Below are 11,568 nucleotides of genomic sequence, written 5' to 3'. Positions count from 1 at the left end.
CATGTTCAAGTGATTCTCCTGCCTTAACCTCTTGAGTAGGTGGGACTACAGGCATGTGTTAGCACACCCGGCTAATTTTTGTATTTTTAGTAGAGATGGCATTTCCCCATATTGGCCAGACTGGTCTGGAACTCCTGACTTCAGGCCATCTGCCTGCCTTAACCTAAAGTGCGAGCTTACAGATGTGAGCCACCGTGCCCACCATCGTTACCCTCTTTCAACTAGACCTCTGGTCCTCCTCCCCCTGGGGGTGGGGGGCAGGGGAGTGGGGTGGGATCTTCCTCTGTCTCCCCATCCCAAGGATGGCTCACATCCCCACTTCAGCAAAGTTCCCTGCAGTCACAGAGAGGGCCAAGGTTGTGGGAAGCGGCCAGCCTAGCCAGGTGCTCTTCAGGAGTTGGGGTGGGGGGGAGTGGGGATGGAGGCGGGGGGTTATGCCTATAATCCTAGCACTTAGAGAAGCCAGGAGTTGCAGACCAGCCTGGGCAACATAGACTCCATATGGCTGTGGTGGCGTCTATGGTCACAGCTACTCGAGAGGCTGAAGTTGGAGGATCGCTGGAGCCCAGGAGTTGGAGGACTGCAGTGAGCAGTATTTGCACCACTGCACTCCAGCCTGGGGGACAGAGGTAGACCCTGTCTCAGAGTGGGGGGAAAAAAAAAAAAAAAAACGGATGTGATGTACAGGTGATCTTTTGTGTTTGGAGATTATCCATTTTACCAGAACCCTGCTCAGCACCTCCTGAAGACAGACATCAGTGTGTGTTTAGGGTCACGGAGAGAAGAGGGGACCCCATGACTACCCTCAGCCTGGACAAGTTGGAGTCCCAATCTTGGTGGCTTAGCTGGGCTTTGGCTGTGCCTGTGAGAGCCTCTAGGGAGGGTATCCTCTTCACTCCCCTTCCCTGTTGGTGACAGCACCTATATACCCTTAGAAAGGGGAGTCGCAGGTCCTGCTATGTCCCCGAGAGCAGCCAAGGGGAAGGTGGGGGGCCTCTCATTTCACTCAGCCTGATCCCCCCATCTGGTGCTCCTCACTGTTTCTCTTCCGCCCCAGGGAGGCCCTTGCCAACTTCCGAGGCTTCTCTAGGGGTGCACGGCTTTGCACCCTGCTCAGCTGCTGGGCTGTGCGGGTCGCTGGGGTCGGCAGGGGGCGCATTACCGTCAGGGGTAACGTGGGGCAGAGCCCAACATGGGTGAATCCGCTGCCGCAACCATATCCCTTTTCCAAAGGCGGCGGCGGCGGGGGCGAGGTGGTCGGGACACTTTTCCCAGAGGCCTAAAGGGCAGCGCACGTTCTCTCTCCTCTGGGCCGCCATTTACCCCTGCCAGCGCCCCAGTTCCCCGCGGCGCCCGGCCCCTGGCTGCGCAGACCCCTCTTCAGTCTGAAGCTGTCCGACACAGAGGATGTCTTCCCTCGCCGCGCGGGGCCGCTCGAGGTCCCGGCCGACAGCCGCGTGTTCGTGCAGGTGGTTACCAACCGTGGACACCAGGGGCGGATGGGGACGGTGGGGACGGGCGATCTCTGATGGCGCCTTCGTCCCCCAGGCGACATTGGCCCGTCCCTCCCAGCGCTGGGGCCTGGCTCTGCACCGCTGCTCAGTGACGCCGTCCTCACGCCCGGCCCCGGGGCCGGCCCTGGCGCTGCTTCGCGAGGGCTGCCCCGCCGACGCCTCGGTCGCCTTTCCGCCACCGCCACCGCCGAGCCCGGGTTCCACCCGCCCTGTGCGCTTCAGCTTCCGCCTGCGCCCAGTCTTCAACGCCTCAGTGCAGTTCCTGCACTGCCAGCTGAGCCGCTGCCGCCGCCTCCGGAGAGTCCGCCGGACACCTGCACCCCTGACTCCCCCGCCGCCATTGCGGGTGCGCAGGCGCAGAGCCTGGAATCTGGGTGCCGGGGCCCCTCGGGAGCTGGGCACAAGCCAGTTTGGTGGTGGAGAGAGGATACCCTCCGGGTCTGAGAATCTGGGGGTGGGGGTGGAGGGGTTGGGCATAGTGGCCCATCTCTGTCAACAGTTTCTCTGGGGACAGTGTGGGCACTGAGTTCCCTCATGGACGGCTCTGGGATCCTTCAGAGCTGGGGGCTGGATGCAGAAAGCCACTAAGGGGACACATTTCTGGGAACCTGGGGTTGGGTCTCACATGCTAGGTCGTGGGAGAGACAGACCATGTGATCTTGTGGGGCTGGGTTGCTAGCCACTTGTATGCATAGCCACTGGGCGCAGGGACCTCTAAGCAGCCGGATTTCCAGGGGTTCCATCCTGGCTGTGGTGGAGAGCTGGACTCAGGTCTCTCTCGGGGGCACTAGGGACAAGAGCCAAGATCCCGGGGCCCTGATGTCGCCGGTTGTTCCCCACCTCCCTCTCCCCCAGTGTCTGCCTCAGGACGAGGCGTGCGCCGGCGGTGGCAGCGTCGAGAGCCTGGCTGCCTACGGCCCCCACCTGCATACGCTGACGCAGCCTATCGTGGTCACCGTGCCGCGGCCGCCCCCCAGTGAGCACGCAGTCCTCCTCCGCAGGGGACGGTGGGGCGGCAGTGCGGGGTGGGAAGGACACCTGGATCCTGGACCCAATCTCAGCGTGGCACTTCCCACAGGGCCGCCCAAGATCATCCCTGGCCGCCCCGTGCGCCCTGAACCTCCCGCACCGGCCCCCGCGGCCCTGGAGCCCGCGCCGGTGGTGGCACTTGTGTTGGCAGCCTTTGTGTTGGGCGCCGCGCTGGCCGCCGGGCTGGGCCTCGTCTGCGCGCACTCAGGTACAGACCTCCGCCATGCCCGCAGCCTATTCCGGTGCGTCGAGACAGGGGGCGGCCGCGATCCCTCGTGCAGGGCCTGATCAGCCTTAGCCAGACCTGCCTCTGCGAAGTCCGCAGCAGCACCCAGGGGTCGCCCTTAGTCTGGCCTGGCGCGCGGCAGCGCTTCTGCAGCCCGCCTCTCCCTTACAGCGCCCCTAGCCCCCGGCGCGCCCACGAGAGCCTCGCCCAGCGGCCCCCATTCCAGGAGGCCCTAAAGAGGAAGGTAGGTATGGAGGTGGGGGGAGCTGGGGGGAGGGAGGAGATGACAGTCCCCTCCCCCCTTTTTTTTGAGACAGAGTCTTGCTCTGTTGTCAGGCGCCAGTTTGGAGTGCAGTGGCGCGATCTCGGCTCACTGCAACCTCTGCCTCTCAGGTTCAAGCAATTCTCCTGCCTCAGCCTCCCAAGTAGCTGGGATTACAGGCCAGCTAATTTTTGTATTTTTTTTTTTTTTTTTTTTTTTTTTTTGTTTTTGAGACGGAGTTTCACTCATGTTACCCAGGCTGGAGTGCAATGGCGCGATCTCGGCTCACCGCAACCTCCGCCTCCTGGGTTCAGGCAATTCTCCTGCCTCAGCCTCCTGAGTAGCTGAGATTACAGGCACGCGCCACCATGCCCAGCTAATGTTTTTTGTATTTTTAGTAGAGACGGCGTTTCACCATGTTGACCAGGATGGTCTCGATCTCTTGACCTTGTGATCCACCCGCCTCGGCCTCCCAAAGTGCTGGGATTACAGGCTTGAGCCACCGCGCCCGGCCACAATTTTTGTATTTTTAGTAGAGATGGGGTTTCACCATGTTGGCCAGGATGGTCTCGATCTCTTGACCTCATGATCCGCCTGCCTCAGCCTCCTCTTTTTTTGGGAGACTAAGTTTTGCTCTTGTTGCCCAGGCTAGAGTGCAGTGGTGCGATCTCAGCTCACTGCAACCTCCGCCTCCCGGGTTCAAGTTATTCTCCTGCGTCAGCCTCCCGAGTAGATGGGATTACAGGCATGTGCCACCACGCCTGGCTTATTTTGTATTTTTAGTAGAGACGGGGTTTGGTGGTCTCCATGTTGGTCAGGCTGGTCTCGAACTCCCGACCTCAGGTGATCCACTCGCCTCCCAAAGTGCTGGGATTACAGGTGTGAGCCACCGCACCGGCCCCCAAGCACAGTTGTAGATGGTACGCCTATGAACTAACCGAATTCCCTTAACAACCTCCAGGTGGACACTATTATAATCCCCATTGTAGGAGAAAAATGAGGCATTCTCTGAATTAAATAACTTGTCAAAAGTCACAACACTGGGTGGAACTCGAATTCGAACTCAGGCAGTGGGTCACCCCCAGCTGGCGCGGACTCTGGGTCGAGCCAAGGGCATTAGGTGAGGAGAGGCAGTAGGTGAGGAGAACTCAGCAATCAGACCTGGCCCCCACTCTCACCGGACATACAAACTGATGGAAGAGGCCAGTGGTCTGCTGGGAAGGGGGTGGCCCGTGTAGCGTCTTCTCCATCGCTGAACTTCAGCCTCCCCTCCCAGGGATGATGCGCCCCCAACATGACCCAGTGATGCACCCAGCTACCGCTTCGAGACCAAGACCAACAGGACCGGACCCACCTCCCTGGACCTCGGACCCGATGGGGCCACGACCCCTGGGCTTCTCTCCTCCCCCTGTTCCTCCCACCTGTGCTCAAAATAAACCTCTAGACTAAGTTCTGGCGAGTGCGCAAGGTGTGGGGTGGAGAACGGGTGGGAAGGCTTGGGGAGAAAGCTGGGAGCAGGACTTGGGGGGATTCCTGAGAAATCCTGACAGAGGGGCGGAGCCTGTGGCGGGGAGCCATACGCCCACATACCCGTGTGCACTCAAGGGCCATGGGACCCTCAAGGGCGTTTTGTCTCAATCAGAAAGCGACATCCGGCCGGGCGCTGTGGCTCACACCTGTATCCCAGCACATTGGGAGGCCAAAATGGGTGGATCACTTGAGGTCAGGACCAGCCTGGCCGACATGGTGAAACCCCACCCCTACTAAAAAAACACAAAAATTTAGCAGGGCGTGCCTGTAATCCCAGCTAATTCGGAGGCTGATGCAGGATAATCACTTGAACCTGGGAGGCGGAGGTTGCAGTGAGCCGAGAGATCGCGCCATTGCACTCCAGCCTGGGCAACAAGAGCAAAACGCCGTCTAAAAAAAAAAAAAAAAAAAAAAGAGAAAAGCAAGAGACACCCAACCCCACAAGCCTAAGTTTTAAAATAAGCCCTCCCCATTCCCTCCTCTCCTTACCCGGACACCTGCCCATCGGCCTCCTGTGATCTTCTTCAAGCCAGGCCTTCTCCGCTCTCCACCGGCCCCGCCTGGACCCTGCCCTCGCTCAACCTCGACCTTCTGCTTCTGCTCCAGTCTCCTGGTCTGGACTTTGCCCTCTTCTTAGACTGTCAGTCTAGTCTAAAGCTCCTTAAATCCCTCCTGCCTGAGCTTCACTCTCCTCTTCATAGACAAGAGTGGGACTGACTACCAGCCCTAGTTTACAGAGGAAGAAACTGAGGCTCGGCAAGGCTAAATCACTTGCCCAAAGTCCCCAGGCCTGTCTAATCCCAGAGCCCAGGCTCTTGACCACGACTTGACCTTTACTCTGCGAGAAGCAAAGCACACAGTAGTACTTCATGAGCTAGTCCAGCATCAGAGGGAGGCACGAGATCCAAGGTGTTGTCTGTACTTCATTAATGAGATAAGGTGCAGGCTGAGGGTCTCCTTCGCCCCGCCCCAGTTCTGGTGCCAATTTCCCCTTCACCTTCATTGGGGCGGGTCCCGGGGCCCTACAAACGCGGAGCCACGCCCCCACGTGCGTTCGCCTCTGCGCGATGCTTTGTGGCCTCGGCGGCCCCCGTAGCTCCGCCCACTGGGGAAGCCGCTTCAGAGCGCCTGCATCTTCGTGATCGGCATGAAGCCACCTCCCAGGCGGCGAGCGGCCCCGGCGCGCTATCTGGGTGAGGTGACCGGCCCCGCGACCTGGAGCGCTCGTGAGAAGCGGCAGCTAGTGCGACTCTTGCAGGCGCGGCAGGGCCAGCCGGAGCCGGAGGCCGCTGAGCTGGCCCGGGAGCTGCGAGGACGGAGCGAGGCTGAGGTGAGATGCAGTTCTGGGGACCGGAGCGAAGCTGGAGGCGGGGCTAGGGTGGGGCGGGGAGTGGGAGAGGCTGTAGCAGGCGCCAGCGGGGCGGGGCCAGGAATGTAAGCGGTCGGGGGTGGGGCGTGGGGCGTGGGGCTGAGGTGGGGGGGACGTCAGTGGGTGAGTTTGGGCGGTGCGTGGGCGGGAAGAGAACGAGGCCTAAGGGGCGGAGTATAAGTGAAGCGGAGGGGCGGGGCGATGCTGGGGGCTGGGCGTGCGTGCCGCTGAGGGTTGGACTGTGGGTGGGTGAGTTTGGGGGCGGGGCGGGGGCGGGGTGATAGCAAGCCTTAAGGTTGTGGCGAGCTTTAGAGTAAGATGTGGGCGGGGCATAAGCGAGACAGAGGGGCGGGACAGTGCTGGGGCGGGGCGTGGGCGGGATGAGAACAAGACGTAAGGGCAGAGCCCGTTTGGGAGTAAGGCGTGGGCGGGGCGTGGGCGGGATGAGCGCCAGCCTTCAAGGCAGGGCTAGCCCGGGAGTAAGGCGTGGGTGGGTCGACAGCGAAACTTAGGGGCGGAATGAACTGGGGGTAAGATGCAGCAACTTACGTTGTTGGACCTGGTACAAGGTTGAAGTGAGAGTCAGGGAATGGTGCAGAGGGAACAAAGAAGGGAGTTGAGTAGGGTAGTAGTCAGCATAGGGTTGAGTCCTGGCTGCGGGGAGGAGCCGGAACTGGCCTGGGGCTTACACCTTTCTTAGGAAGCTGGTCACACTCTGGGTGGGGCTGGGGCCTGGGCAGTCACTGGGACTAGCAGGAGGTAAGACGCAGTGGCTGGGCCCAGAGCAGGCAAGGCACTGGGCTTTCGCTTTTGTGCTGCAGCCCTGAGCTCACAAAGCCTCATTCGCCCTCCTCTGCTGTCCTTCCTAGATCCGGGTCTTCCTCCAACAGCTCAAGGGCCGTGTAGCCCGGGAGGCCATTCAGAAGCTGCATCCGGGTGGCCTTCTGGGACCAAGGCGCCAGGAGGCACAGCCCCCAGCTCCCATAGAGGTGAGGCAGATGAACAGGACGAGGCTGCCCAGGGCCAGCCCCGGGGGGTAGGTGGGAGTTGCAGGGATAAACTGGTTAGGGTATCCCCTGGAGGGGCAGGGCTTGGGGGATCCCTGCAGGCTGATCTCTGGGCTGACCTTGTACCTCTGGCTTCACTCAGGTCTGGACGGATCTGGCTGAGAAGATAACAGGGCCACTTGAGGAAGCCCTGGCAGTGGCTTTCTCACAGGTACAGCCATCCCCCAGGCAGGTCAGGGTATCCCGGAGGACAGGGTCACATGAGCCAAATCTTGTGAACCTGGGTCCAGGGCCCTTCCCGTTGCCAGCTCTGTGGCGTCCATCAGTCACTGGACACCTGGATCCTCAGTGTCCCTGGCTCTGAGGCCATCTCCTGTCTAAGCAGTCTGTCTTACAGTGGCAGGGAAGATGGGGGAATGTGTAGATGGTCGGAGGACTTCCCAGCTCCCCTTCCTACCTGATTGCTCTGCCTGCCAGGTGCTCACCATCGCGGCCACGGAACCCATCACCCTACTACACTCCAGGCCCCCCAAGCCCACGAAGGCCCATGGAAAGCCACTAATCCTGAGCGTCCCTGGAGGGCAGGAAGACGCTACCCCTGAGACACCTAGCTCCGCCCCCAAGGCACCTAGCTCGGCCCCAGACACTTCTGGCCCTGCCCCTGAGAAACCTCCTGAGTCCTTGGCTGGTCCTTCCACTGAAGACTTCACTGTGGACTTTGAGAAGATCTACAAGTACCTGTCCTCTTTCTCCCGCAGTGGCCGCGGGCCTGAGCTCTCAGCAGCTGGTGAGAAGGATGACAGAGGGGGCAGGGGCAGAGGGATCAGGGTTCCTGGTGGCAGGCAAGGGTGTCCCCTTATCCCTCTCCTCCATCCATCGCTAGAGTCCGCTGTGGTCCTCGACCTGCTCATGTCACTTCCAGAAGAGCTGCCTCTCCTGCCCTGCACAGCCCTGGTTGAACATATGATGGAGACATACCTACACCTGACAGCCCCCCAGCCCAGCCCCACTGGAGGGAGCCTGGACCCTGCGGCTGAGGGGGACGGGGCTGCCTCCAAGGCACCAGAGGAGACCCGCCCAGCCCCTGAGAAGGCAGAGCGCAGCAAACTGAAATCGCCCTGGCAAGCAGCTGGCATCTGCCCTCTGAACCCCTTCCTGGTGCCCCTGGAGCTTCTGGGTCGGGTGGCCACCCCTGCTAGGTGAGGGGCATGGTGGGCAGCAGGCACACCAGGCCCCCTGCTCTGGGCCTTGGTTCTGCTCAGCTGACACTGGCTCGTTCTGAGGATCCCGTCATGGGGGAAGGTGATGGTGCTCAGCTGTGGGGTGGGCCTCAGATACCCCATACTTTGGGGGTCTCAGAAGTGGAAAACCCCATTGTACAAGGGTTTGGTGGGGGTTACGGGACTCCACTCACAAGCTGCCTGACCTCCAGGACAGGCAGACAAGGCTGTGCCTTGTTCTCTACAGGGGGGCCATAGCTGGCAGTGCATACCAAAAACCCCCAAGCACATGTCCCTCCTTCCTGTACCCCAGGACAAGCATCTCACCTTCTTCAGAAACTGACCAGTCACGGATATTCCCTGCCAGCAGGTCCTTCCCCTCCTGTGGGTGTTCTGTGACCATGAATAAAGTTCTTACCAATATGCTTCCTTCTCTTTTGCCTGTGACTTAAAGGTGGGCGTGGGGGCCCTAAAGTGCCAGAGCTTGGGGTTACAGCGCTGGGGGTAGTATCAGGGAGGAGAGCTGCCATCCCATCTGGTCTGATAAGGCCTGGGGTGAGGAGCCCTTTGGCAACTGTGGAGGTGACAAATGAATGGGAAGAGGAGAGCCAGCAGGCTACCTCGGGTACAGGTGTCAGGGATGGGTTTCAGAGTATGGCAAAGTCACATCACACAGATGGAGGGAAGAAGCCAGCAAAGTGGGGGTGGCCTGGTGAGAGGAGCAGAGCCCCAGGCTGAGGGGTTGGAAGAAGGTAGGGGTGGGCTGTCCCAAGTGGCAGGAGGCTGGAGGGAGGGAAGTGTGTCCCCTGGGGTGGCCTTGGGACCTCAAGGATCCCTAGAAGTGGGGAAGGAGGAGCACTGGAATTGGGGCTGACCCCAAATCCCTGGGGGTGCTGCTGGGCCCCCACCTGGGGCCCCTCTATCAGCTTCACCTGTCCTGTGGGTGTGAACTGAGAGTCAGGTCCCGGGGAGGGAAGCAGATGTCCTCCCACGGCACTGCGCCCAACGCCCAGCTAGTCGTCCAAATGAGTAAATTCGCTGTTCGTGGAGCCTGTGCATTCACCCAGCCTTCCTTTTATAGAAACACTCATTCCTCCCCACACACACTGCACACGACTCCTCCAGGCTGCACATCTCCTGGGAGGGCCTTGGAGCCAGCCCACTCCGTCCGTTGGTGCTCACTGCCCCACCGTGCCAGACCCACAAACGCTGCCAATGGTGGTGGGCAGGGGGAGGAGGCTTAGGAGGCTTGGGCTGCAGTTGCGGTCCTAGCCTCCCTCCAGGAATGGGGGTTGCACCTCCCGCCTCCCCGCAGGGTTGAGTATTTCTCACCACCCCCAGAGCCTCCCCAGGTCAATAGAATTGTGTGTGGATGAGAGGGAGCCGGGAGCATGGAGATGGTTACACACCAGCCCCCACAAAGCTGGGGGAAAGGTGCTTGTGATCTTGGTGTCTTTGCATCTCTGGGAAGCTTTAGAAACATGCAGAAGCCAGACCTGGGTTCCACTTCCAGCCCTACCAGACTGGGCAAGTCACTGGAGCTGCCTGGCCCTCGGTCCCTGGGCCTGTAGAATAGGAATGCTAACGGGGCCTGGCTCATTCTCACGATCCCTAAGAGGAGACAGGCTATAAACAGGAGGCGCCAACTCAGCACGCTGCTTGGCATGCAGTAAGCGCTCAATAATAGCTTTTATTATCATCTTCGGCTCAGAGGCAGGGAGGAATGGAACGGAATGGGAGGGCTGCGGGAGGCGTGGCAGGGGAATCAGGAGGAAGTGGCAGGAAGGCGGATGGGGGGCAGCGGTGGGCACCGGGGCAGGGCGCGCTGACCTGTCCTGGGGCCCGGGCTGGGGGCGGGAAGGCGCCTGCCCGCGCTCTCCCGCCATGGCAGGCGCCACGCATCCTCGACGCAGCCGCCATGGCAGGCTTTCCGGCTCCGTCTCCAGGACAGGCGGTGCAGGGCATATTGGTATGCAGCGTCCGCCCCGTGGGCCCGGGAGAGCCTGCCCCGCAGGGCCAGAGCCCAAGGACGGGCGCAACACTCAGTCAAGGTGGGGTTGACGACGGCCAGACGACAGGGGAGGAGGGACAAGGGGGTCCCCACTTCCAGGAACACACAATAGCAGAGCCACTTAAACGCTGGGGAGGGAGCGGTGCGGGGTCTTCCTCCCTCCCGGGATTCAGAGTCGGCGGGGCGGGTGCGGCGGGGGAGGCAAGCCGGGCGGGTGAGATGCGCAGAGAGGAAGGGAGAGGGTGGATAAAGGCACGAGGTGGGGCTCCGGCCAGGCCAGGAGGGGACATGGGAAGGGTCTCGAGGGGGAGGGGCTGGGCTTCTCCCAACTCCCTCCCCAGTCCGGGCTGGGGGCTCCGGGGAGGGATCCTGAGGGCAGCCCTGGCCCCGCGGCGCCCCCCGCCGGGCCGGGCCTGGGAGACCCCGCGCAGGGCCGGCTGGGGGGCGCCGCGCCCCTCACACTAACGCGTAGTCGAACTGCCCGCGCTCGAGCGCCTCCTTGTGGTCGGTCCAGGACGAGGCGGGCATGCGGCTGTAGGGGTCGAGCAGGATGCGCACGCAGCGCACCATCAGCAGCACCAGCACCACGAGCAGGCAGAGCACGAAGGCGAACACTGTGCGCTGCTCGGCGTCCAGGCCCGCGCCCACCGGGGGCCCCGTCGACGGCGGCAGGGGCTCCGGTGACAGAGTCCACGTCGCGCTCATGGCTCACATCGCCGCGCGCCCTGCGGAGGAGGGGACCCGCCCGGGGCGCCAAGGCTGAGGCTGCGCCCTCCCTCCCGCGCCTCCTCCGCTTCGCCCCCTCCTGCCGCTGCCGCCGCCCCCCTTACCGTCCCCGACCCCATCCCCCGCCCGTGCCTCAGTCCCCGGGCTACGCCCATGCCCGGCCAGCCGGATCGCCGCCACCACCACGCGGGGACCCAACTCCGGCCGTGCGCGCAGGTGGGGGCGCTGAAAGCCGGGAGAGCCGCACCCGGCCCGAGCCGCGCACAACAGGTGCGAACGCGCGGCCGCCGGCAGGGCGCGCGGCGTGGAGATGGTCCCTGCGGCCCCTGCTCCCCGCTCCCTTTGTTCTCGGCGGCCCGGGACCCCCTCCCCCACCGTCCCCGCCCTAGCGCGCCCCTCACCCTGGCTTCGACCCGGACTGGGACCGACCGCCCGGCGGCCGCACTCTCTCCGGGACCCGCGCCGGCTCCGCGTTCGGTCTCTCCCCAGCGGCGGCGGCGGCCCGGGCTCTGGCGCAGCCCACCCCACCCGCCCCTGGAGCGGCGGAGACCGAGGCAGGCAAGCAGCGCGCGAGCCGGGCCGCCGCGGCTGTTCCCATGGCGACGGGGGCGGGGCCGCAGCGGGGGGCGGGGCAACGGGGGGCGGAGGCTGCGCAGGGAGCGGCGCGCGGGCCC

The 11,568-nt window shown here is 62.6% G+C and overlaps 3 protein-coding genes across 3 annotated transcripts; 2 read left to right on the top strand and 1 right to left on the bottom strand.

Annotated features, from left to right (window-relative positions):
- Positions 1 to 615: 615 nt before the first annotated feature.
- On the top strand, positions 616 to 4,482 carry TGFBR3L (transforming growth factor beta receptor 3 like). The gene is given in 6 exon segments (XM_032251963.1): positions 616 to 1,326; positions 1,328 to 1,469; positions 1,549 to 1,860; positions 2,370 to 2,490; positions 2,593 to 3,013; positions 4,308 to 4,482. Coding segments are annotated over 5 exon segments (948 nt in total). The 5' UTR covers positions 616 to 1,192; the 3' UTR covers positions 2,832 to 3,013; positions 4,308 to 4,482.
- Positions 4,483 to 5,033: 551 nt separating this feature from the next.
- On the top strand, positions 5,034 to 8,583 carry SNAPC2 (small nuclear RNA activating complex polypeptide 2). Its single transcript, XM_032251961.1, has 5 exons — positions 5,034 to 5,891; positions 6,800 to 6,919; positions 7,080 to 7,148; positions 7,415 to 7,724; positions 7,821 to 8,583. The coding sequence occupies exons 1-5, from the start codon at positions 5,709 to 5,711 to the stop codon at positions 8,138 to 8,140; spliced, it is 1,002 nt and encodes a 333-aa protein (XP_032107852.1). The 5' UTR covers positions 5,034 to 5,708; the 3' UTR covers positions 8,141 to 8,583.
- A 1,229-nt stretch (positions 8,584 to 9,812) lies between these two features.
- On the bottom strand, positions 9,813 to 11,492 carry CTXN1 (cortexin 1). The gene is made up of 2 exons (XM_032251964.1): positions 11,296 to 11,492; positions 9,813 to 10,893 (listed from the first exon to the last, which is right to left on the bottom strand). The coding sequence occupies exon 2, from the start codon at positions 10,871 to 10,873 to the stop codon at positions 10,625 to 10,627; it is 249 nt and encodes an 82-aa protein (XP_032107855.1). The 5' UTR covers positions 10,874 to 10,893; positions 11,296 to 11,492; the 3' UTR covers positions 9,813 to 10,624.
- Positions 11,493 to 11,568: the final 76 nt, after the last annotated feature.

This window comes from Sapajus apella, unplaced genomic scaffold (assembly GCF_009761245.1).
Source record: "Sapajus apella isolate SASKATOON/1434 unplaced genomic scaffold, GSC_monkey_1.0 scaffold77, whole genome shotgun sequence".
Lineage (NCBI taxonomy): Eukaryota > Metazoa > Chordata > Mammalia > Primates > Cebidae > Sapajus > Sapajus apella.
The sequence above is the reverse complement of the archived record's forward strand: the minus strand, read 5'-3'. Positions and strand labels throughout refer to the sequence as shown.

Coding starts and splice junctions, on each gene's coding strand:
- SNAPC2 (XM_032251961.1), top strand. CDS start 5,709: ATGAAGCCACCTCCCAGGCGGCGAGCGGCCCCGGCGCGCTATCTGGGT. Junction 6,920..7,079: donor AGCCCCCAGCTCCCATAGAG/GTGAGGCAGATG, acceptor GGCTTCACTCAG/GTCTGGACGGATCTGGCTGA. Junction 7,725..7,820: donor GCCTGAGCTCTCAGCAGCTG/GTGAGAAGGATG, acceptor ATCCATCGCTAG/AGTCCGCTGTGGTCCTCGAC.
- CTXN1 (XM_032251964.1), bottom strand. CDS start 10,873: ATGAGCGCGACGTGGACTCTGTCACCGGAGCCCCTGCCGCCGTCGACG.